At 37.9% G+C, this 22,540-nt stretch overlaps 1 protein-coding gene across 1 annotated transcript in view; it reads left to right on the forward strand.

Annotated features, from left to right (window-relative positions):
• Positions 1-22,540, forward strand: part of LOC127413725 (inactive heparanase-2-like) — a 111,260-nt gene that overhangs the window by 75,104 nt on the left and 13,616 nt on the right. The window contains exons 7-10 of the mRNA XM_051651102.1: positions 7,991-8,084; positions 11,094-11,200; positions 11,287-11,401; positions 22,334-22,479. Of these exons, the coding sequence (XP_051507062.1) occupies positions 7,991-8,084; positions 11,094-11,200; positions 11,287-11,401; positions 22,334-22,479 (462 nt within the window). The remainder of the gene's footprint in view (positions 1-7,990; positions 8,085-11,093; positions 11,201-11,286; positions 11,402-22,333; positions 22,480-22,540) is intronic.

Genomic DNA, 22,540 nt, shown 5'->3' on the forward strand with positions numbered 1-22,540 from the left:
CGTAGAATGGGCTCGAATACCCAAAGGCGAACACAAACCATGCTCCTCTTAGCGTTCGAATTTGCATCCACAATCCAATGAGACAGTCTCTGCTTGGAAACCGAAACACCCCTGTTGTGGCCACCAAAGCATACAAACACCTGGTCTGACTTACGCCATTGGCTAGTAAGGTCATCATAAACCTGCAGAACCCGTACTGGGCACAGCATATGCAACCTTTTCTGCACTTCCGACTCAAATGGCGAAGGACAAAAGGACTTCAAATAAACAATCTGTGAGCGAAAGTACGTAGAGATGACTTTAGGCAAATAGCCCAAACGAGGTCTCAGTATGACCTTAGATAACCCTGGTGCAAATTCCATACATAAGAGATTGATCGACAGGGCATACAAATCACCAGCCCTCTTAAACAAAGCCAATGCTAATAACAGGCTATTTTAAGAGTCCGAAATTTATTAGATTCTGATGCTAAAGGCTTGAACGGAGCACCTGAGAGTGACTCTAACACCACAGATAAACCTCATAAAGGGACGCGGACGAGACGAAAATGTATAAGCCTGTGCGCACCACGCATAAAATGAGAGACAAGAGGATGTCTTCAAATAGAAACTCCATTCACCAGGACATGTTCAGCCGCTATAGCAGCTACATACACTTTAAGCATTGCTGGGGTAACCCCGGCCCCCAAATGCTCTCACAAAAAAATCCAGCACTGAACCAACTGGGCAGTGGACTGGATCCTCACTCCACGTTGCTCACAAAGAGGCGAAAATACACCATTTACATGTATACACCCTTCTTGTTGATGGATTTCTAGCATTTAAGATGTTATCAACCACAGTGGGGGATCTTTGAGATAATTCAAAATGTGGATGCCATGATGCCTCAAGGGTGTCAGTGCTGCATCCATGCATTTTGTGAATGTATGAGGTGCTAACGCAAGTCCGTAAAGAAGGATGCAAAATTGGTACGCTTTGCCCCCAAAAGCAAACCTGGGAAAATGCCTGCCTTGGCGTAATATGAATATGGAAATAAGCATCTTTCAAATCTGTTGTCACAAACCAGTCCCCCGGCAGCACTTGTGACATTATACTGTAAGAAAAAAAAGCGCATTCTCTCTCGTTCGAATTACCAAATTAGGAGTACCATATAACTGCTGCCAAGCCGTAAAATGGGCAGACAAAGGAATTAATGCATGACTCTCTTTTGCAGCGCAACAAGTAACCACTAGATGGCGCTCTTGGCTTACCTTTGGTGACTGGCTTACAACCAGCGATACAGTGGAGGGAATAAACAATCATGCCATCATCATTGTGGCTGGTTGAATGGTGTTTAACAATGTTTGCCTTAATTGTATTTAGGCATAATGACTGTCATTCTGAAGTGTGCTTACAACAGGAATGTTTACAGAAAAAAAAATCTCTTTCCTGGTGTTTTGAACGGGAAAGGATGTATGTACATTGGGGGAGAGCACTTGTGCTAATTCTACATCAAATACTGTTATGCCTGTCCCGAAACCCTTGGCCATAGGGATGGAACAGGCAATTATAAAAAGATGTCACTCTGAATGTATTTACAGCAGAGGACGCCAGATAAACCATCTTCCCTAGTATAAAGCGGGGAAGAATGTGCAAACATGGAGGGAAAAAGCGTTTGACATTTATGAAAGTGTGATTTGTGAACACTTGAGCTTATTATACATCGAATTTCGTTATGCCTGTCCCGAGACCCTTGGCTATAGGGACAGAGGCTGAATCTGATCGGACAAGACTAAAAAGGGGTCACTCTGAATGTATTCACAGCAGATGACGCCAGATAAACCATCTTCCCTAGTATTAGAACAGGGAAGAATGTGCAAACATGGGAGGAATTGAGAGCAAGCAGGTTTGACGCAATGGCCCCAGAATTTATTATGGGGGAAACAGAGTGTGACATTTAAGAGTGTGTGATTCATGAATACTTGTGCTTATTATACATCAAATTTCGTTATGCCTGTCCCAAGACCCATGACATGGGGACAGAGGCCGAATTCAATCAGGCAAATATAAAAAATGGGTCAATCTGAATGTATTTACAGCAGGGAATGCAAGATAGCCCATCTTCCCTATCATTAGAAAGGGAAGAATGTGAGAACATGTGAAAAAAATTAACATTATTTTTTTTTAAACTCGCTCTCCAGCGTAAGTGTCGGGGAAAACAGAATGTCAACTGAGCCTTAACCTACCTTTAATAGGCAAATTTTGATACCAATTGGCCTCCATAGGATTTTGATACCAGTTGGCCTCCATATTAAGTATGACCCAATGGTTTCTTAAACAGAAACTATAATCCAATCCATACATAAATTATGATATGTTTGGTCCTCCATACACAAATCATGGCCTACTCGATCGTTCATACACGCTAAATCTCAAGTGTCCGATGCGTATCAAACGGTGGACACGCACGAGGAGAAGCAAGAGTGTGACCAATGGAGAACTCAAAACACAACTCCTTAACAACGGAAAGACTGCAGAATCAATTAGTACAGAACTAACACATCTAATCGTGCCTCCATTGAACAGGGACAGAGATAGCATTTGCATCTCTTCACCCAACATTTTTGCCCACACACTCGCCATCTCCTGATGTGACACTGACGAAGCACCCCATGCATTGGTTCACAGTATTGTAATGGAGAAAAATGCTCTTTTTTTGAGCCTCTTAAGTCCCCGGGCTTGAGCACCAATCACACGGGAGCGTACAACAGCGCTCCGAAAACAGGAAAGAAAGAAAGAGAGGCTGGGGCTGCGCCCTGTGTCTCATTACATTTCTGAGAACTCTCTAGGGTGACAAAATAGAAGAAATTAGGTATTTTTAAACAAGTGCCTACCTTTTCCATCGTTTCTACGTTGAAACACCTCCAAACCAGCGTTTCCTTGATGGAAAACTGCCTGTGTGATGAGGCCGCATGTCTGTCTCTCTCTTTCTCTCTCTCACTTTCTCTGGCATTCCTGGCTCTTCCCTTATCTCCCTCCTGCTGATTAGGCAACTCAGCACCGGGCATGTATCCTCACGGCCTGGCCATGCCCTCCTCCTCGTCACACTCTTCCACCGGCCGATTCAGACCGGGGTGCCATCCAGACTGGCTTATCCCCCACATCTCTGGAGGGGAGACGCTGCCCTTCCGGCTGTTCTGCCACCCGATGGTCCTCCCCGCCTCCTGAGAATCTAAGAGAGATGAGGGGAGGGAGGGGGAGAGATAAAGAGCAAGTGGGAGAGACAGAGAGAGAGAGGAGTGAGAGAGAAAAGAAATGCTCTTCTTCGGCTCCCACGGGCACACCTCCCACCCGGTCCTCAGCCATTCTTCTGCCCCCTGGCGGACGACAACCACTCCTCCATCCCCTGGCGGACAGCAACGACTCCTCCACTTCCTGGCGGATGGCAGTGGTTCCTCCAGCTCCTGGTGGACGGCAGCGACTCCATCCCCTGGTGGATAGCAATGGCTCATCCTCCTGGCAGACAACAGCTGCGAGTTCTCCCGGACAGCATGCTCTTCCTCCTCTTCCGGGTTTCAGCACTAGTTTAACAGTTTGGGAAAGGAGGATGTGGGAACCGGAGTAACAATCAACAAATCTTTAATCAAACAAACCATCAAACTGAAAACACAGCAGCATAAACACACACACAGAGTGGCCGCATGTGTCTCTCTCTCTCTCTGGCATCCCCGGCTCTTCCCTTATCTCCCTCTTGCTGATTAGGCAATTCAGCACCGGGCGTGTATCCTCACAGCCCGGCCATGCCCTCCTCCTCATCACAGTGACGTGTAATGGCGCTCTAACAAGAGCCAAAGCCTCAAGGCTCATATGGCTCCTTTCAGAGACCGCATGGTTTGACAGAGCCTCGATGAAGCACCATTGGACCTGTTTAACAATGCAGTTGAATCCGCACACAAATTGCTCATTTCCAATGACGTCCTCACGTGTTGTCACTCAAAAGGAAGAACATAGTCCTCGCTTCGGTGTGAGATGCTAGTAACCTCCCGTAACCTCCATATGGCCAGCAGCCATATCACCCTGTAGCTCTTGCCTGGTTGCCCACTATAGCTAAGCAGGGTTGAGCCTGGCCAGTACCTGGATGGGAGACCTCCAGGGGAAACTAAGGTTGCTGCTAGAAGAGGTATTAGGGAGGCCAGCAGGGTGTGCTCTCCCTGTCATCTGTGTGGGTTCTAATTCCCCAGTATAATGACAGGGACACTATACAGTAAAAAGGCACAATCTTTCAAATGAGACTTTAAACTGAGGTTATGACTCTCTGTGGTCATAAAAAATCCCAGGGCACTTCTCATAAAGAATAGGGGTGTAACCTTGGTGTCCTGGCCAAATTCCCCCTGTTTCCCCTATCATGGCCTCCTAATAATCCTCATCCATTAATTGGCTCTAAAACTCTACTCTCTCCTCTCCACCAATAGCTGGTGTGTGGTGAGTGTACTGGTGCACTATGGCTGTTGTTGCATCATCCAGGTGGATGCTGGACACTGGTGGTTGAGGAGATTTCCCCTATACTATGTAAAGTGCTTTGAGTGCCTAGAAAAGCACTATATAAATGTAAGGAATTATTGTTATTAATTATTATTAACCAACACAGGCTTAGACAAATTTGTGCACTGAAATAAGAAAATCTGGCAAAATGGCGCCAAGTATCTGCCTATATGGATTCTGCTACACGGTTCACTATGGGTGTCATTTCAGCGCCATCAGCCAGTAAATTGGCATGATTGTATACAGGCTTTAGACTATGTGACTCACTGATGTAGTCCCATTTGCGTAAATATGCAACGTCAATGTTTCATCGAAAGGGAACCCTATATACTTTTGATAGTTAAACAGTTAGAATTATTATTATTATTATTTATTTATTTGTTTTCAGTTTTGGCATTTTTTATTGTTAGACGATTCATGAGGGAAAGGTTGAGGAACACTACAGAAGTGGGGGCATAACTCCAAAAAAATGGATGAGGTAAAAGAGGTGATTAAAAACCCGAGGCATTTTAGTCTTAATTGGACAACAAGTGAAGACTTTTGTTTAAATCTTTGCTTCTCGGATTGTTAACTAGAGTAAAATAAAAATCTCACTTGTCTCTCCTCTAGAATTTTAGAAGACATCTCAGCAATGTCACATACTGTGCCCAGATTTGCCAATATACCAAAGTCTACAATCAGAAGTCAGAGATTTCAATATCAGTTTAAACATAAATGACCTGAGCTATATGCTATCCACTTTAATTTTAAAATGTGCTCCAAAATCTTACTGTGTGTCAAGAATTTAGCTCTTTTGCTTCTATTTTTATTTAAGGAATTTTAGAAGAAACAAAATTGCTACTGAAATGAAACACCACAGAAAATTCCTCTTTCTCCCTCTTCTCCTGTTCTCCAAACATATCCTTTGTTTATGGAATGCTAAATTCAGAAGTTATTGAGACCACTAATGTCCCTCACAAATTGATGCTAAAACACCACAAATGGAGACCCATTAGCTCAATATAATGGTAGGGAGTTTGAGAGTTGTTGACTGCTGATCAAGATCCAAGGATAATGAAGATTTGTTGCCTCCACACTTGAGCAGCTTTAATCCCAGAGAGACTATAAATTTTGAGGGTCAGTGTCCACAGAGAACCACCATTTCTTCAGATATGTCAAGATCTGCAGACATATTGCTTGAAAGCACTGCAGTTCACTGGGGCCCTCCACTTCCCTCTTCCCACACCCTCCTCCAGATGGCCAGCCCTCAGCTACTTCATCTCTAGCTCCTCTCTTTCTCACTCACTGCGCCGACTCTTTGACCGAAAAGAGCTCTGCATCTTGTCAACGCTGTCTTCTTTGACATCTCAATATAATTCACAGACTAAATCTGGTAGTTATTTTGTGTATAAACCTAAAGTCTGACCTTTTATACCTTTAATTTATATTTTTGAATTTTGTTCACTGAAGTGGGTAGTGAAAATATGGATAGTGTTATTTCATATTGTACTGGTAACATCAAGATTGATGGCTTTTGGCTTTTTGGTGTTTGTTTTTGTTTGATGTTTTTCCAGTCTTAGGCCTTGTTTCAAGGGAAACTATTTTGTCACTGACATTGAAATAATGTTTGGATGGAATTTTAAGAATCAGTTGTTGAATTGCGGTGTTGAATCAGTATAGCTCAAATACGAAGTCTCAGCTTCTCAATACATTTACAACAACTGATTTGGTAGATGCTTTAATCCAACACAACATGAAGTGCTTTCAATGTGTACATTTAAACAACACTTGTGTTTCCTGGGAGTCAAAAAGACCTTGGCATTGCTGGCGTCACAACAACTGATGGGTTGTTACCCAATAGGTTCCTAGTCTGCTCTGTTAGGGTCAGCCTGGTCCCATAAAATTATGTTACTATGACTACATTTTTGCAAAATGAGTTGTATGTGCCTTGTTCTACATATCACAGCAGTTTTCTGGTGAAATAAACACTAGAAACGAAACAGCAACATGACTTTTCACTTGCACACAAATCACAAGTAAAAATGGCAGATTAATAGTTCATAAACAGCTATTTTTCATTCTTATTTTTCTTGACTTTCTTTCTTCTGCAGAACACAAAGGAAGATTTTTAGAGGAATATCTCAGCTCTGTATGTCCATACAGTGCAAGTAAATGGTGGCCAGAATTTCAAATCTCTAAAAATCACACAAAAGTCAGCATAAAAGTAATCCATACAAGTGGTTAGTGGTTAAATCCATGTCTTCTTAAGCGATATGATAGGTGTGGGTGACAAACAGATCAATATTGAAGTCTATTTTTACTATAATCTCCACCTTTGACCAGCCCCGACCAATAGGGGGTGATATGCATGAAGAATGTGAATCACCAAAAAACAAAAGAAGAATTTTGAAGTGAAAGTGAAAGTGGCGATTTATAGTAAAATAGGACTTTAGTATTGATCAGTTTCTCACTCAAACCTACCATATCACTTCAGAAGATATATATTTAACTACTGTAGTGTTATGGATTACTTTTATGCTGACTGTGATTTTTGGAGATTAAAAATTCTGGCCACCATTCACTTGCATTGTATGGACCTACAGAGCTGAGATATTCTTCTAAAAATCTTAATTTGTTTTCTGCAGAAGAAAGAAAGTCATACACATCTGGGATGGCATGAAGGTGAGCTAATGATGAGAGAATTTTTATTTTTGGGTGAACTCTTATTAACTGGTGCATGCAGACCCGAAAGTATGCACCCTGGATCCTGCCATTATTGCGTCATTGATCATTTCTTAGTGAACTATCATTTACAGTAAATGTATCATACATTTACAGGCTTATTCCAACATGACTAACTTGCGCGGTAGATCAACTAAAGTGTTGGGCTCTGAACGCAGAAGACTGGGGTACGAGTTCAGCATAGCACGTGAGTCAACACGTGAACCTTAATCGTGTAACCACTAACCACTTAATCATGCATAGTCAGCATAGCAAAATAAATGGATTTATCAACTTTTACAAGAGAGGAGAAAATGTTCTTGTTAAATCTTTGTTCTTGACATCAAAGTCTGTGCATCCTGTCAAACTCCTTTTTTTGTTGTTGCACAAATTCACTATATAGCTAATCCAAATACAATATTTGGCTCAGTTTTTGTTTGATGCTTTAGATTGGATAGTCACACTTCTGCTGTTGTTCATTCATTTACTAAACTATAAATATAATTTTGTAATGTTAATACAGTACAGTAAAACAGTCTACAAAAAGTCCAGCAAAAATACATTATTTATCATTTTTTAAATTGCATGTTGAAAAAGTGCAGAGTGCAAGTCAATTAAAAACCAGACCAACAGGAGAAGACGTTTCAGCACACCGCTAACTCCGAGTATTCCAATTCAGTGTGTGGACAGCAATGTTTTATTTATTTTAAGACATTTTTGTTCCTGAAGCTAAACGAAAGACTTACAAAGCTGTTCTCTTATCTGTGTAGTTACTACATTGACAGGCGTGTAACCAAAGTGGAAGACTTTATGAAGACAAGACTTCTGGACACCCTGTCTGAGCAGATTACCAAGGTGTTAAAGGTAAGATTTTCACAAGAACTTCTGAACCAAGAGCTTTTTTAATCTTACCAAGCGCTGTGTTGCATGTTCATGGCTTTTTCTTTTTATTCTGCTCTCGCAATGGGAAAATACTGTACGGAGCCCCTTAGAGGACAGGGAGGGAATTTATTTTCTACTTATCTACTTTTATTTTCTACTTACTGTATATAACTACTTAATTTATAAGTAATTTCGCTTTCCCTCACAATTATTTTGAGTTCCTTCACAGTAGCTCTATCCATCCCTTACACAAATTAACCATGATTTTACTACAGTAACCATAGTTGAACTATAGTATGTGTAGTAAAACAACATTTGCAATAGTTTTGCTACATATAGATCAACTACGGTATTTGTTGTAAAATCATAACCACAAAATTTACTATATTTTTACAACAGTAATCATATTTTAATCATGATATCCAGGGCAGGTGTAACTGATGAAACAAGGCAATCAAGGGGGCAGGGTTATCACTTAAAGGAATAGTTCACCCAAAAATGAAAATTCTCTCATGATTTACTCACCCTTATGCCATCCCAGATGTGTATGACTTTCTTTCATCTGCTGAACTCAAATGAAGATTTTTAGAAGAATTTCTCAGCTGTTTTGGGCTATACAATGCAAGTGAATGGGTGCCAAAATTTTGAAGCTCCAAAAATTGCATAAATTTGCATAAAAGTAATCCAGTGGTTTAATCCATGTCTTCAGAAGCAATATGATAGGTGTGGGTGAGAAACAGATCACTTTTTCATTCTTCTTCTTGTGTTTTTGGTGATTCACATTCTTCATGCATATCGCCCCCTACTGGGCAGGGAGAAGAATTTCAAGCAAAAAATGACTTAAATATAGATCTTATAAATTCCATTAAATATGTGTTCAGAAGAATTGTTTGTTAAAATTGAGTGTTTGTTATGGATAATTTTTGAAGGATACATATGGATTGCATGTGTGGAGTTTGACCACGTTTTGGTGCACATGCAAGGACTGGGTATGTACATTTTGAATTAATGATTTCTTATTTAATGATTTATAGCCCAGTGTTTTCCGGTTTAGTGAATAAGTGTAATAGGTGTTATATGTGAAAACGTGTTGTGAGAATTCTATTGTTTTAAGGTGTTATACATGTCCTTAAAGCCTGGTTAAAAATGCATAACATGCTTTGAGTGATTTAAGCATGTGTTAAATGTGTAAAATGCTGTGAATGATATAAGCATGTATTAAGGTGATGTATGCTGAAGCATATGGGTAGGCTAATGCCCTGTGTGTATTTTCATTTGGATATTAGCCTCTGCCGCATTTCATTACTGTATTTCATTTTTTGTATTGTCTTTATTCTTTTTTTTTTTTCCTTTTTTTTTTTTTACACGGCCCCATCAACAGCCGTCAGAATAAAACCCCTAAAGATATTTTTATATTCTGTGTTGTTTCTTCACAACCCACTGGCTACAATAAAAAAAAAAAGTAGTAAATGAAAGGATTCACACCATTCTTTGGCAAGTAATGTGATGGGATCAAATGAACATCTTTCTCTTTTTTTGTTTGGACATGCAGGTGTCTGCAGTTGGTTTGGCGGCATACTTTACGTACCCTCCCACTGGTTGTGACAGTTTACAGATTTATTCTGAAAGCTGATTCATGCGTCAGCATTGGTTTCTCTGGCAGTCATTTGCAAAATCAGGTGCTGAGGTTCAGAATGTGTCAGAATTAGAACCAGTGTCAACATGTGAGAGGAGAGCTCTTTTCTGGCTTATAATGAAATACGCCTAATATACTCAACACCTATTCTATTACAGCCAGACTCTGACCCTGCAGCTGGGCATGAATCAGTTGTGTATTGTGCTGCTAAATTAGGATCTTGACTAAGCTCCAATACAGTCCATACCTATAGTTTTCTTCAGTCTGATGCATATTGCACAAAAAATGGCTGATTTAGTCAACTTGAATGAGTTAGGAGTTTTAGCATGGGTTGTATGTGTATTCTGGGAAACAAAGTTGTGTTTACAAGGTTCCTGACTGCTACTATGAACATGGTGTCGAATTTTTGAAAGATAACCAAAATTTGATTTGAGACATTTGTAGGTAAACAAGGTATATTTTCAACTACACATTTCAAGTTGTTCTCAAAATTATAACTGATTGCAGATTTACTTTTTATCATTTATCCTAAGAACTTTCTTTATTTGTTTCTTAAAAGAATAGTTCACCCAAAAATGAAAATTCTCTCATCATTTACTCACCCTTATGCCATCCCAGATGTGTATGACTTTCTTTCATCCGCTGAACTCAAATGAAGATTTTTAGAAGAATTTCTCAGCTCTTTTGGTCCATACAATGAAAGTGAATGGGTGCCAAAAGTTTGAAGCTCCAAAACTCCCATAAGTCAGCATAAAAGTAATCCATAAGACTCCAGTAGTTAAATCAATGTCTTCAGAAGTGATATGATAGGTGTGGTTGAGAAACAGATTAATATTTAAGTCCCTTTTTTCTATAAACTCTCCTCCATGCTCTGTTAATCTTCACTTCAACATTCACTTTCACATCCTTCTTCTTGTGTTTTTGGTGATTCATATTCTTCATGCATATTGCCCCATACTGGGCAGGGAGAAGAATTTCTAGCAAAAAAGAACTTAAATATTGATCTCAACAACACCTATCATATCACTTCTGAAAATATGGATTAAACCACTGAATGTGCTTTTTGGAGCGTCAACATTTTGGCACCCATTCACGTGCATTGTATGGACCTACAGAGCTGAATTATTCTTCTAAAAATAAAAATGTGTGTTCTGTAGAAGAAAGTCATGCACATCTGGGATGTCATCTGGCATTTTTATTTTTGGTTGAACTATCCCTTTAAGAATGTTTTTGTGAATCCAGCCCCAGACTTTATGCCAATAGTCAAAAGTCTGTTTACTTAAGACTAATAACTGAACAACTGTCCATCACTCAGTTACTGATGTTTTTAAATCATTGTTTTTCTCCATTCTCAGATTGTTCAAACTCACGCTCCTGAGAAGCGTGTGTGGCTAGGTGGAGTTGGTCCTTCTTGGGCAGGGGGCACCAATAATTTGTCAGACACGTTTGCTGCTGGTTTTCTGTAAGTAGAGCATCTTAATGTGGTCAAGTCTAAACAGTGCTATTGTGGTAATGTTCAACAGTGATTGATCTCTGGATTTGCTATAGGTGGCTCAACACTCTTGGTATTGCTGCAGCTCATGGGATTGATGTTGTACTCCGACATTCTTTTTTTGATTATGGATACAGTCACCTTGTCGACCAGCATTTCAACCCTTTACCTGTAAGTTTAAACATGTAAACACGTAAACAGTCACCAAATCAAAATCAGTCAAAGCTATTTCACAGTCAGACATAACTAGCAGACATATTCAAATTATACAACACATGCACTAAAGGTTATGCAAAATAACACCATTCGCTTGTTACCTTGTTGTGAAAACTACCTAGTTCTTAACCCTGAAATGCCCAGGGTTGGGGAGTAACAGAATACATGTAACAGGATTATGTATTTAAAATACAAAATATTAGTAACTGTATTCCACTACAGTTACAGTTTAAATCACTGGTAATTAGAATAGAGTTACATTCAAAAAGTAGTTTGATTACTGAAGAGATTACTTTGCATTTTATTGTCATTTGTTTCATTTAATATTTAGTCCTTTCAGATGGAAAACATTTATACATATAAATGATGCGATCCAAAGTGCATTTGAACAGTGGTGAAACACTTTCTTATGATGTGTTACGTTCATACGAACAGACAGAGAAGTAAGTTTGAAGTAAGTTTAGAGCAGAAGAAATAGAAATAAAACTTGTGTAAATTGTCAGCTTTATGCTAAGCTAAAATATTATTTCTAGCCATTTTACATGCACGTTACCAGGCATGATAATTTTTTTTTATCAAAAAAATTCATGTTGGAATTCGTATTCTTGATAATTTTTTATTGTTTTCCTGTAAACATATCTAAAAATCCTTAAAACAAGATCAATTTGATTCATCTTGTTTTAGAAACAACACTGCATAAGATATTTAGGTTTTTCAGAGAATGTATTTTACTGGCAGAGTTTTTATTGTCAAAACAAATGAAAAACTCTACCAGTGCTGAAGAAGTAATCCAAAGTATTTAGAATACGTTACTGACCTTGAGTAATCTAACGGAATACATTACAAATGACATTTTACAGCATGTATTCTGTAATCTGTAGTGGAATACATTTCAAAAGTAACCCTCCCAACCCTGGAAATGCCTCAGTAAAAAAATACTTTGCCGTTCAATTTATTTTACTTTATTTTTCTTGTGAAGTGGACTTTAATCTGACATTCCAGGAATTCCTCAATTAAAGTGTTTTTGAACATGCTTTGATTCTTTTCACATTTCTATTTTACTCTAGCTATTTCTTGTAGTTGAATAGTTTGTAATAAAACCCTACATTCCTTATGTATTATATTATATTAAATTATAGTATCTGTCCATCTGTCTGTCTTTCTGTCTGTCTGTCTGTCCATCTATATCAATCTATCTGTCTGTCGGTTTGTCGGCCGTCAGTCGGTCGGTCCGTTGGTAATAGCAATATGTACATTTTGCTGAGGCTTTTATCTAAAACGATTTACAGTATATTACTGACATTGACAGTTCACCTTGAGAAACTTGGGGTTAGTTACGCACAACACAATGCAAATTATCATTAAAAGGATCACATCATAAGAAAGCAAATAACTCAAAACTTTGGTCAAAAAAATTAGTAAATCTCTTTAGCATGCAGCCCATGCACCTTACAGCTTTTCCCATGGGACCTATTAGCCAAGATGAAAGGTGTTTAGTGGTGTTGAATAATGGGCATTTGAGGCAAACTGCACTGAAATTCTAGCCCAGGACAGTGTCACCTGTCTTCCACCCCCTCTACATGTGTGCTGACATCACTCTAACCTGAGACAAGGGCACTCTACAGGTAGCCACACCCTCTCGACCACTGACAACTTTATCCTGAATTATGTAGACCTCAGTAGAGACCTTTCACAGTGTCCACAGGTCAGACACCTAGAGACATGACAGACAGAAGACTTTTAAATTTCAGTTTGATTTGAGAACCCGCAGACAAGGCCACGACTATGACTTTGAAACACTCAAGGTATTTCACCTCTGTGACAACAAATTGAGAGCTTGAAAATCTAACAAATCTGATGCTGTCCAAAAGTCTGAGACCACTAGTAAAAAAAAATGCAACATAACAATTTGATTCGAAAGTTGAGGTGAAAATGTTACATTAATTTCAGTATTTAGTATGTTGTCTGGAATGATTTGAGAATGTTCCAAAGAGCATCTTGTGCTCTTCAATGAAAGCAAGAAAATCTGATGTTTCATACCAAGGGGTTAACATGGTTAATGTCGAAAATTTGATTATTTGATTAGTAACCTAGAAATAGTACAGAATCTTAAGTATTTCTTCTTTATTTTAAATCATAATATACATTTTTGTATGTCCTAAAACTTTTTATTTTCTTGTTTATCTTTGCAGATTTTCTATGGGGACATTTGAACCACACTGTTAACAGATTAATTTTTACCAGGATAGTTCCTTTTTGTTTTTTATGTCGATAAAATAACTTTTTACTCCACAAATTCTGAGTAGCTTTAATCTGCTTTCAACCTTGACAGAAAGCCAGTCAGGTTTATTAGCATACAGCCTTACCGTCAGATCCATGCATGCAAACCTTACTCTAGATGCTGACAGATACATTATATGCTCCTGGCCTCTTTTCCTTTATAGCTCACCAGCAGTGGAGAGCCAGACTGACCTGCCTAGGATAACATACGCACAGCACAGAACGTTCAATATCTCTGTAGATATTGTACGGTCAGTAGAAGACATCAGCCAAGATATAAAAACGATTTATTGAAGGCTAAGAGATGTGAGAATATCTTATTTTGTGTAAAGCTGTTAAACAGGCCTGTTCCAATGGGAATACAATGCAAAACATTAAGCAATTGCAAGCCATTAAAACAAAGAAAGATATAATGATTATAAAACACTGCCAAAATCTCACCATGAAGTCTTCCTACCAGCACAAGCCAGAATGACCATCTTTCCATAAAATGCACTTTGGGCTGCAGTTTCGTCAAATGCTCCTCACAAATTTTGAAACGGTCATCTTTTTTTCCTACTTTTCGTTTAGTATCTCTCGTAATTCCAAGGACCAATCGCCCCCTGCTGAGATCACAATGCTTTAAACATAGCTGGATGTCTGTGGGAAATGCCAGACATCCCACTGTGAGAATTCGCAACAGCCGCAACCTGTCAGCTTGCGTGGAAAATTTATGGTCCAACCTTTTCTCTTTAATCCCTTACTGAATCATGTCCCAGTTTCTATCCCTTGACACCTAAGCACAAAATCTCTTTTTTTTTTCTCATTTCTTCTTTCCATCTGTCTCTGTTTCTTGTGTTATCTGTCTTGTGTTTTCACACCAGTCTCTTTTAGCAAATAATAATTAGATCTGTTGAATAATATTCTCCTTTCAGAACTCAAAGGTGAAGTCTGTAGTTATTTTTGTGTATTTTTTTTTTTTTAAGCATGTTTCTTCATTGACATCCATTCAAATAGATCCATATATTCAAATATTAAGAATAATATTAATAAAATAATTTAAGAAATAATAGTTTTTAGCAACATAAACATTGAAAAACATATTATATTATATTATATTATATTATATTATATTATATTATATTATATTATATTATATTAGATGTCTCACAGATTTATTTGGAAGGCTCTTAAAAAAAAAAAAATCAATGATGCAATAATGGCAGGATCCAGGGCGCATACTTTCAGGTCTGCATGCGCCAGTTAAAGGGAGAGTTCACCCAAAAATGAAAATTCTCTCATTATTTATTCACCCTCATGCCATCTCAGATGTGTATGACTTTCTTTCTTCTGCAGAACACAAATGAAGATTTTTAGAAGAATATTTTAGCTCTGTAGGTCCATTCAATGCAAGTGAATGGTGGCCAAAACTCTGAAGGTACAAATATCACATAAAGGCAGCATAAAGTAATCCACATGACTCCAGTAGTTTAATCAATGCCTTCTGAAGCAATCCAAGTTTTAGGCGAGAACAGACCAAAATGTAATTCCTTTTGCACTATAAATCATGACAGCAGTCTCCTTGGCGATCGTGATTTCAAGCTATAGCGCCATCTAGCGCTCTGCGCATCCATCAAGCACTAGGAAATGTAATTGATGTTGAAATCATGATCATGCTTAAAGACTGCAATGGCAAGACATACAGTGAAAAAGAATTACATTTTTGGGGGTTTGTTCTCACCCAAAACTGATTGGATCGCTTCAGACGACATTGATTAAACCACTGGAGTTGTACGGATTACTTTAATGATGCCTTTATGTGATATTTGAACCTTCAGAGTTCTGGCCACCATTTACTTGCATTGAATGGAACCCCAGTGCTGAGATATTCTTCTAAAAATCTTTGTTTGTGTTCTGCAGAAGACAAAAAGTCACACACATCTGAGATGGCATGAGGGTGAGAAAATGATGGGAGAATTTTCATTTTTCAGTGAACTATTCCTTTAAGGACTGCAATTGAGATAAATGGGAAGTCTAACGGAAAGCTCTCTTAAGGTATTTTAGACCTTCCTGTTCCAGAAGGGGGTGACTGGTAGTGTTGGGTTAGAGTTCACATTAGTCAAGTCCAAGTCAAGCCTGATTCTTTAAACAGTCGAGTCCAAGTCCAAATTGGGCCGAGTCGGACTCAAGACCGAGTCCATAACAGTCCGAGTCCAAGCCCAAATTAATCTGTTCATGAATCTGACTTAAAATTGCAACTGTAAACTCAACATCAATTTTATTTTAACCTTCACAACTAAGAAAAACAATTTGTCAATATAAATGCAACAAAAACACCTCTGTTGCATTTCATATATACATTTTATGATTAGTATGCTGCTGAACAAACTTCGAATTGGTTTCAGAATGAAAGCATATGCTTTAGGTGTATGAAGACAAAACTGTCCTTCAACACAGTTCTTATTGCGTTCTGTTGGCATTTCAATTATTTGTTGCTTTTTCTCCTCCACTCAAACATAGACTAAATAAATTGAAAGCTGCGTTAGTCATTACAACCAGAGTTGTGATTATTTTGAATTTTAATTTATTTTTTTGTTTTATTTTATTTATTTTTTTTATTCATTTTCAATTTGTCCATTCAATTTAGTTTAGTTTTCTCTAAAAATATGGGTGAAATACATGTAATGTAATTAATTAAATATATTTAAAGGTGCAGTATGTAAGATTCAGAAACCATTGTTATTTATGACACCTGTGGCCGTTAAGTGAACTGCAGCCAGTTACCTTTTGCTCGTGCTCGCGCGCACATGATCCACCGAAATCATGCTGACAGATGAGGTAGCATAATTAAAATTACACAGTTATGATCGTTTTACTACAAAATTTGAGACTGTATATTATATTTGACTCTCCAGTGCTGGAACAGGGCTAAAACAAAGTGTGGATATAGGTCTGACTATGCCAGACTGTAGATTGAAGTAATCACTTTTTCTTTGCATGATACATTGACTGCATTTATACGATAGCCTATGTTGGCGTTAGCTAGCTAGCCAGCTTTATCAATAGCTGTTAGCTAAATTTGGTGGATGATGACAGTAACTGTTTATAAAATAGACTGTACATTATAAATATGTTGACACAATTCAGTATTGATGTGATTCCATCACAACTGTCATTTTGATATATCTGCGCTATTGTTTTATAATTATAGAATGTATATATTTTCTGTATAACCAAGTTACGTTACACTAATGAATGGAGCTTTTTGCATTATCTTGAACACTGTCTAGCATTCATTTCATGTATTATTGTAGTTTACCTTGCTGAATAATTACAGATTAACATTGACATTAACCTGACTTTTAGTATAAAGTCACTTTCGTAATTTGAAAGTTACGAAGCAAGGTAGCATGCAATTTGTCAGCGTTAGCAGGCAAGATCAAGTTAGCTAAAATTACACAGATCAATCCTTATGGCACTATATTTCACATGCTTTGCAGTTATGTAAGCTTACCTGTCCAAATAAGAAGAACACCAATTCAGGGTCAGTTTTGATCCCCAAAACCGAACGAAGGTCCCTCCAGGAATCAAATGCCCTGCCGATGTTCACTCTAGTTTTCCATGACCACACTTGACCACGATCACGTTCCCGCTTAGCCAGACAGGATTCAGTAGATAAATGTTTTGTTTTTGTTTTTTTGTCTTACTCAGAGTTTGTGTGGAGTCGGTGTTGTGCTGGGAGTCAGACGTTTGCTGGATTTCATCTCTAAGATAACGTTACCTAGTGTTGCAGATTGTCTGTTGATGCTGTTGAATAGCGGAAGAGAAGCTACTGTCTGAGGCAAGGCTCTCGGGAGCGCGCATAAACGTCACATCCTTTGGATTTTCCCGGCAAAAACGACCCACTCCCTTCATGAAAATCAGTCTACAGGCTTTAATAGGCAACCTAGGAAGTCCGGGAAGGGCTCATTTTTTAAGCTGCGTTACAAGCCATTCACACATTGGCAAGAATAAAAAAAAGGTGAATATTACATGAAAAATGTTACATATTGCACCTTTAATGTGTTTAATAATTTAATAATGCCCATTAAAATAAACAGAAAATAAAAACAGAAAAGTTCAGATACCATTAGAAATGTATTTTTATTCTACTACACTTCACACTTTTCAGTCCTCCTGCTGTGTCCAGGTGTTGCCTACTTCCCTTAAGTTAAGATAAAACATTTAATGACAAACTCTCCTTGAGCTGACGTGTTGTTCTTTTCACATTATATTTAGTATGGATAATAGGTGAATAGAGACTTCTCCCCTCACTTCTGTTCTTCATTGTATTTTCTGACTTTTTTGCCATTTTTTTGCCAAACGCAAGTGCCAGCTTTACAGGTAAAACGCAGAGGTTGCACTACAAATATGTAATGGACTGAGTTGTACAATTTCCATGGTCTATTTCATCCATCAAATTAGTTTGAATATCCCTAATACGTAGCATATTTGAATTTGTCTCAACATTTTCAGTTAGAAATAGCTGTGCGTAGAAGCGTGTGTCTGATAAAACATCTGTTCTATTTAATAATTTGCAGAGTTGGGGAACGTACTTTTAAAAGTGTACTTATGTTATTGATATTTCTGGATGAGAGTGGCAGAGCATGTGTGGTGATCTCTTTCGTGCACACATATACAGCATGCACGTGGGTCTAGAGAGAGAAACTACTTTGAAAGCGTGTGTGCTGCCACTCTCAGCCAGAATAATCACACGTAAGGACATAAATGTGTGAAAACTGATGTGCAGTATCAAATACACAGAATGTATGATAGTACTAACTGTAGAGAGCACATCATTATGAAGACAAAACCAAATCCCGGACATTTAGAGGCAATTTTGAAATCCCGGCCGGATGCTTTTTTCAGGTCTGAAAAAGAGGACATGTCCGGGAAAAAGAGGATGTATGGTCATCCTATGTTATGTTATTTGTTTGCTTGTTTGTTTGTCATTGCATATTAAATGCCATGGACTCGGCTGGACTAAAGGCTCAAGTCCGAGTCAAGTCCGTGTAAAAATGCATCTGAGTCCGTGAAAAGTCTAAGTCCATTAAAATTGGATTCGTGACTTGGACACGAGTCCAAGTACGAACTCGAGTACTCCAGCTCTAGTGATTGGAGTGTTTGGAAAATTTGTTTAGAGAGATTCCATTGGAAAATCTGTTTAGAAAGATTCCATTGTTTTTTGTTTTGTTTTTAATTATGGTTTGTGGTGCAGAAATTGCACACTTCACCTTTAAACGTTACTGGAATTGGTGGCTTCTCATTGCTCCCAGTATATTGTGTGGTTTAATAGCATACTCTCACATTATGTTAATGTCTGTGTCTGTCTGGCATTTCAGGACGGTTGAGTTTGCTTATATCCTGTTGGTATTACAGACCAGTTATTGCTCATATCCTTTGATTACTCAAGTCTTTAGTGGTTTGACTTATTCAGTTTATTCATTATTAAGTGGCTTCTTAAGTATTCAGTCATTGCAGTCACTGCAGATTTCAGTTTTACTGGGCAGGCTGTGAAACACTTTCTACTGGTATCTGGTGTGGGTTCTTCTGTGAGAAAGGAAGTAGCCTGCAGCTTGGCGATGCACTCTTGAGGTTTATCACCATGTTGACTGTACCCTCCCAGTCAGCATAATTGCACAAGAAATCGTGTGAATCGTGTGAAATCGACAGAATTATTATTATTTTTTTTTGCTCCACTGACGGTTAGGTTTAGGGTTGGGGTTTGGGTTAGGTGGTAGAGTTAATAAAATATGCAACTATTCATTTGCATATAAAATGACTTTTCAGCTAATGTTACCAAGGCCACACAGGCTAGTGGATAATGTTTAACCAATAGCCAAAAAGCGATTTAGGCAGCGTTTTAGCAAACTCTCATTAGGTTTGGCTCCACTCTCATCCACTTTTTGTAATCCAATCAATCCATGATGAATAAAATCCCTGCCCTGAACTACATTTTTATCTTATTCAATATCCTGTTTCAAGTGGTTTGTGAATAGGGTTTCACATTGACTTTAACAATGCTTCAGATTTATGTTTTAAGGTTTTTTTTTTTTGTTGTTTTTTTTGTTTTTTTGTAAAATTGCAGTCGAAAGAAACCCGCCCATCCCAGAGTCTCTTTTTCCCACTGCCTATAGCAGATGCTGCGCAATGTACACTGCCGGAGCAAATTAAGTTAAAGTTTCCCTGGCAAAGAAGCCTTTAAATGCTGCCATATGCAGGATTGCATGGGAACTTCCTGATGCACACATGCTGTTTTGAACCAGTTCAATTAGGTGTTGAATTTAGGAACTTAGGAATTATTTAACTTTAGAATTGTATTAGGTGTGATCTATAGTAGTCCTTCTAGCGAAATTCTGGTAGCGTCATTGTACGTTATTCTGCACCAAAAAAAATACAAATAAAAAATACTTACTGTACCAGTAAACACAAAAACAACAGTTTGCTGGTTTCATTATGCATATTGTACTGTACGTACTTTTTTCTTTGTAGTTTACACATTCCTTTGTGTAGTGATTATGGTTTTGCTGGATCATATTAGATTTGATATGCTAATACTTTTGGACCAGAAGATGTTGCATGTGTATCAGGTGTACATTTATATTAATCTTTTGTGATTCCACTTGCCATGACCATATTTGGCCGGATTTGGGGGGTATGCGCTTCTTCCCAGTATGCATGAGTTTTCTTAGCGCGTTGTGCATTGCTGCAACGGCTGTGCATATGATGCAAGAGCCATCAAATATATGTTTCTTTGTTGACCAGATTCAATAAATGGGAACTTGATGGCAAGAATTTTCAGAATGTTATTTCAACACAATGCAGATTACACAGTGCTACACATGATAACATTTCTTGTCAGTAACATATTTAGCTCCTTTAAAGGGATAGTTCAAAGTTTCTGTTATCATTTAGTCACCCTCATGTTGTTCCAAACCTGTATTACAGTATGTTAGATTCAGTCTCCATTTGCTTTTATTGCATTTTTATTGTTTTACCATACAATGAAAGTAAATGGTGACTGAAGCTGGCACTCCGTCTAACTTCTCCTCTTGTGTTCCAAGGGAGAAAGCAAGGCTTATGGGTTGGAACAACATGAGGATAAGGAAATGATGACAGAGTTTTCATTTTTGGGTATTCTTTCCCTTTTAAGATTATGTTAGATTACAAAGAGTACAAAACTTATTTAAAAGCAAAAAGATGTGAAGGAATATTCCAGGTTCAATACAAGATATGCTCAATCAACAGCATTTGTGGCATAATACTGATTACCACAAAAATGTATTTTGACTTGCCCCTTTCCTTTAAAAAAAGCAAAAATCTGTGTTAAAGAGAGGCACTGACAATGGAAGTGAATAGGGGCCAATTTTTGTGCGTTAAAATATTCACTGTTTCAAAAGTATAGCCACAAGACATAAACAGTATGCATGTAAACATGATTAGTGTGATAAAATTGCTGATTAACCTTTTCTGTGTAAAGTTATAGCCAATTTTACAACTTTGTTGCCTTAACATGTAATGTCAACTATCCCTAAAACTCTAAATTGACTGTAAAAATTACGATTTAAACAACTTTACTGCTCAAATAATAAATTTTTTAACAGAATTCATATAAGTGCTTTTATAAAAATATAAGCTTCAAATTTCTGCCTTTAAACCTCCAAAAATTGGCCACATTCACTTTCATTGTGAGTGCCTCACTCTTACCTCCATTTGTGATTTCAAAATACATTTTTGTTGTTATTAATATTATGCCACAAATGTTGTCAATTGAGCTTAACTTGTATTGATCCTGGAATATTCCTTTAAAGCAGGTGTTCTGAGAATACTTGAAAGGAAGCTTTAATTATAACATTATTTTGACATTTTTGAAGTTTTCTTGTATATTTAAGCAGTTTCTTAGTTGCATTTAGCAAAGCATAGATTTTTGTTGTTTTGTAAATGTACATTGAAGCATGGCTGAAAATTCACTGTGTTCCCCAGGGTATAGAAAAGCAAAAACTATATTGTATTTCTCCCAAATCTATTGTATGAGCCATTTAGTTTTTTTTTTTTTTTAGTTTTTTTTTTGGTCGAGGAGAAAGAGTGTTTGCTTTTTTGTTTTTCGGTTTTAACAGGAAATGCTTTCAAAGAAAGACTATGGTTATATTTCTCCATTCCAGCATCCAAGAAAATGTCTCTCCCAATAAAAGACAGAGGCCCATGTGGATTGTTTCTACCTCTGAAAAAAAAAAAAAAAAAAATAATAATCATCCTTATAAAAGTGAAGGCAGGTACAAGTAACGCACGTAATGTCTACAAACAAGTCTAAAATTAAAACTCCTATGAAAGATGAGGGACGCTGGAATCAATTTGATTTCTCCTGGCAAAGAAATGACACATCTGCCCTGTTTATGTAAACCAGAACCATCTTGCATCAATCATGTTTCTTGTGCAAAGGTGCATTACACTAACAGGACTCCATGGCAGAATAGCTTAACTTAACATGCGTGTTGACATGGCCCATTTCCAGTAAACATGGCTCAGTAATTCCTTTACTTTAGTAACATCTTGTTACATTTTGTAATGTTCTGTGTGTTGGTATTGTAGGATTACTGGTTATCTCTGCTCTTTAAACGTCTGGTGGGCCCCAGGGTGCTTGCAGTGCACGTTGCAGGCCTACAGAGAAAACCACGCCCTGGACGAGTGATCCGAGACAAACTCCGCATCTATGCACACTGCACCAGCTTTCACAAGTAGGTTCCATCCATCCATCCATCCATTTATGCTTCCTTCCTTCCATCCATCCATCCATCC

Source organism: Myxocyprinus asiaticus, chromosome 23 (assembly GCF_019703515.2).
Source record: "Myxocyprinus asiaticus isolate MX2 ecotype Aquarium Trade chromosome 23, UBuf_Myxa_2, whole genome shotgun sequence".
NCBI lineage: Eukaryota > Metazoa > Chordata > Actinopteri > Cypriniformes > Catostomidae > Myxocyprinus > Myxocyprinus asiaticus.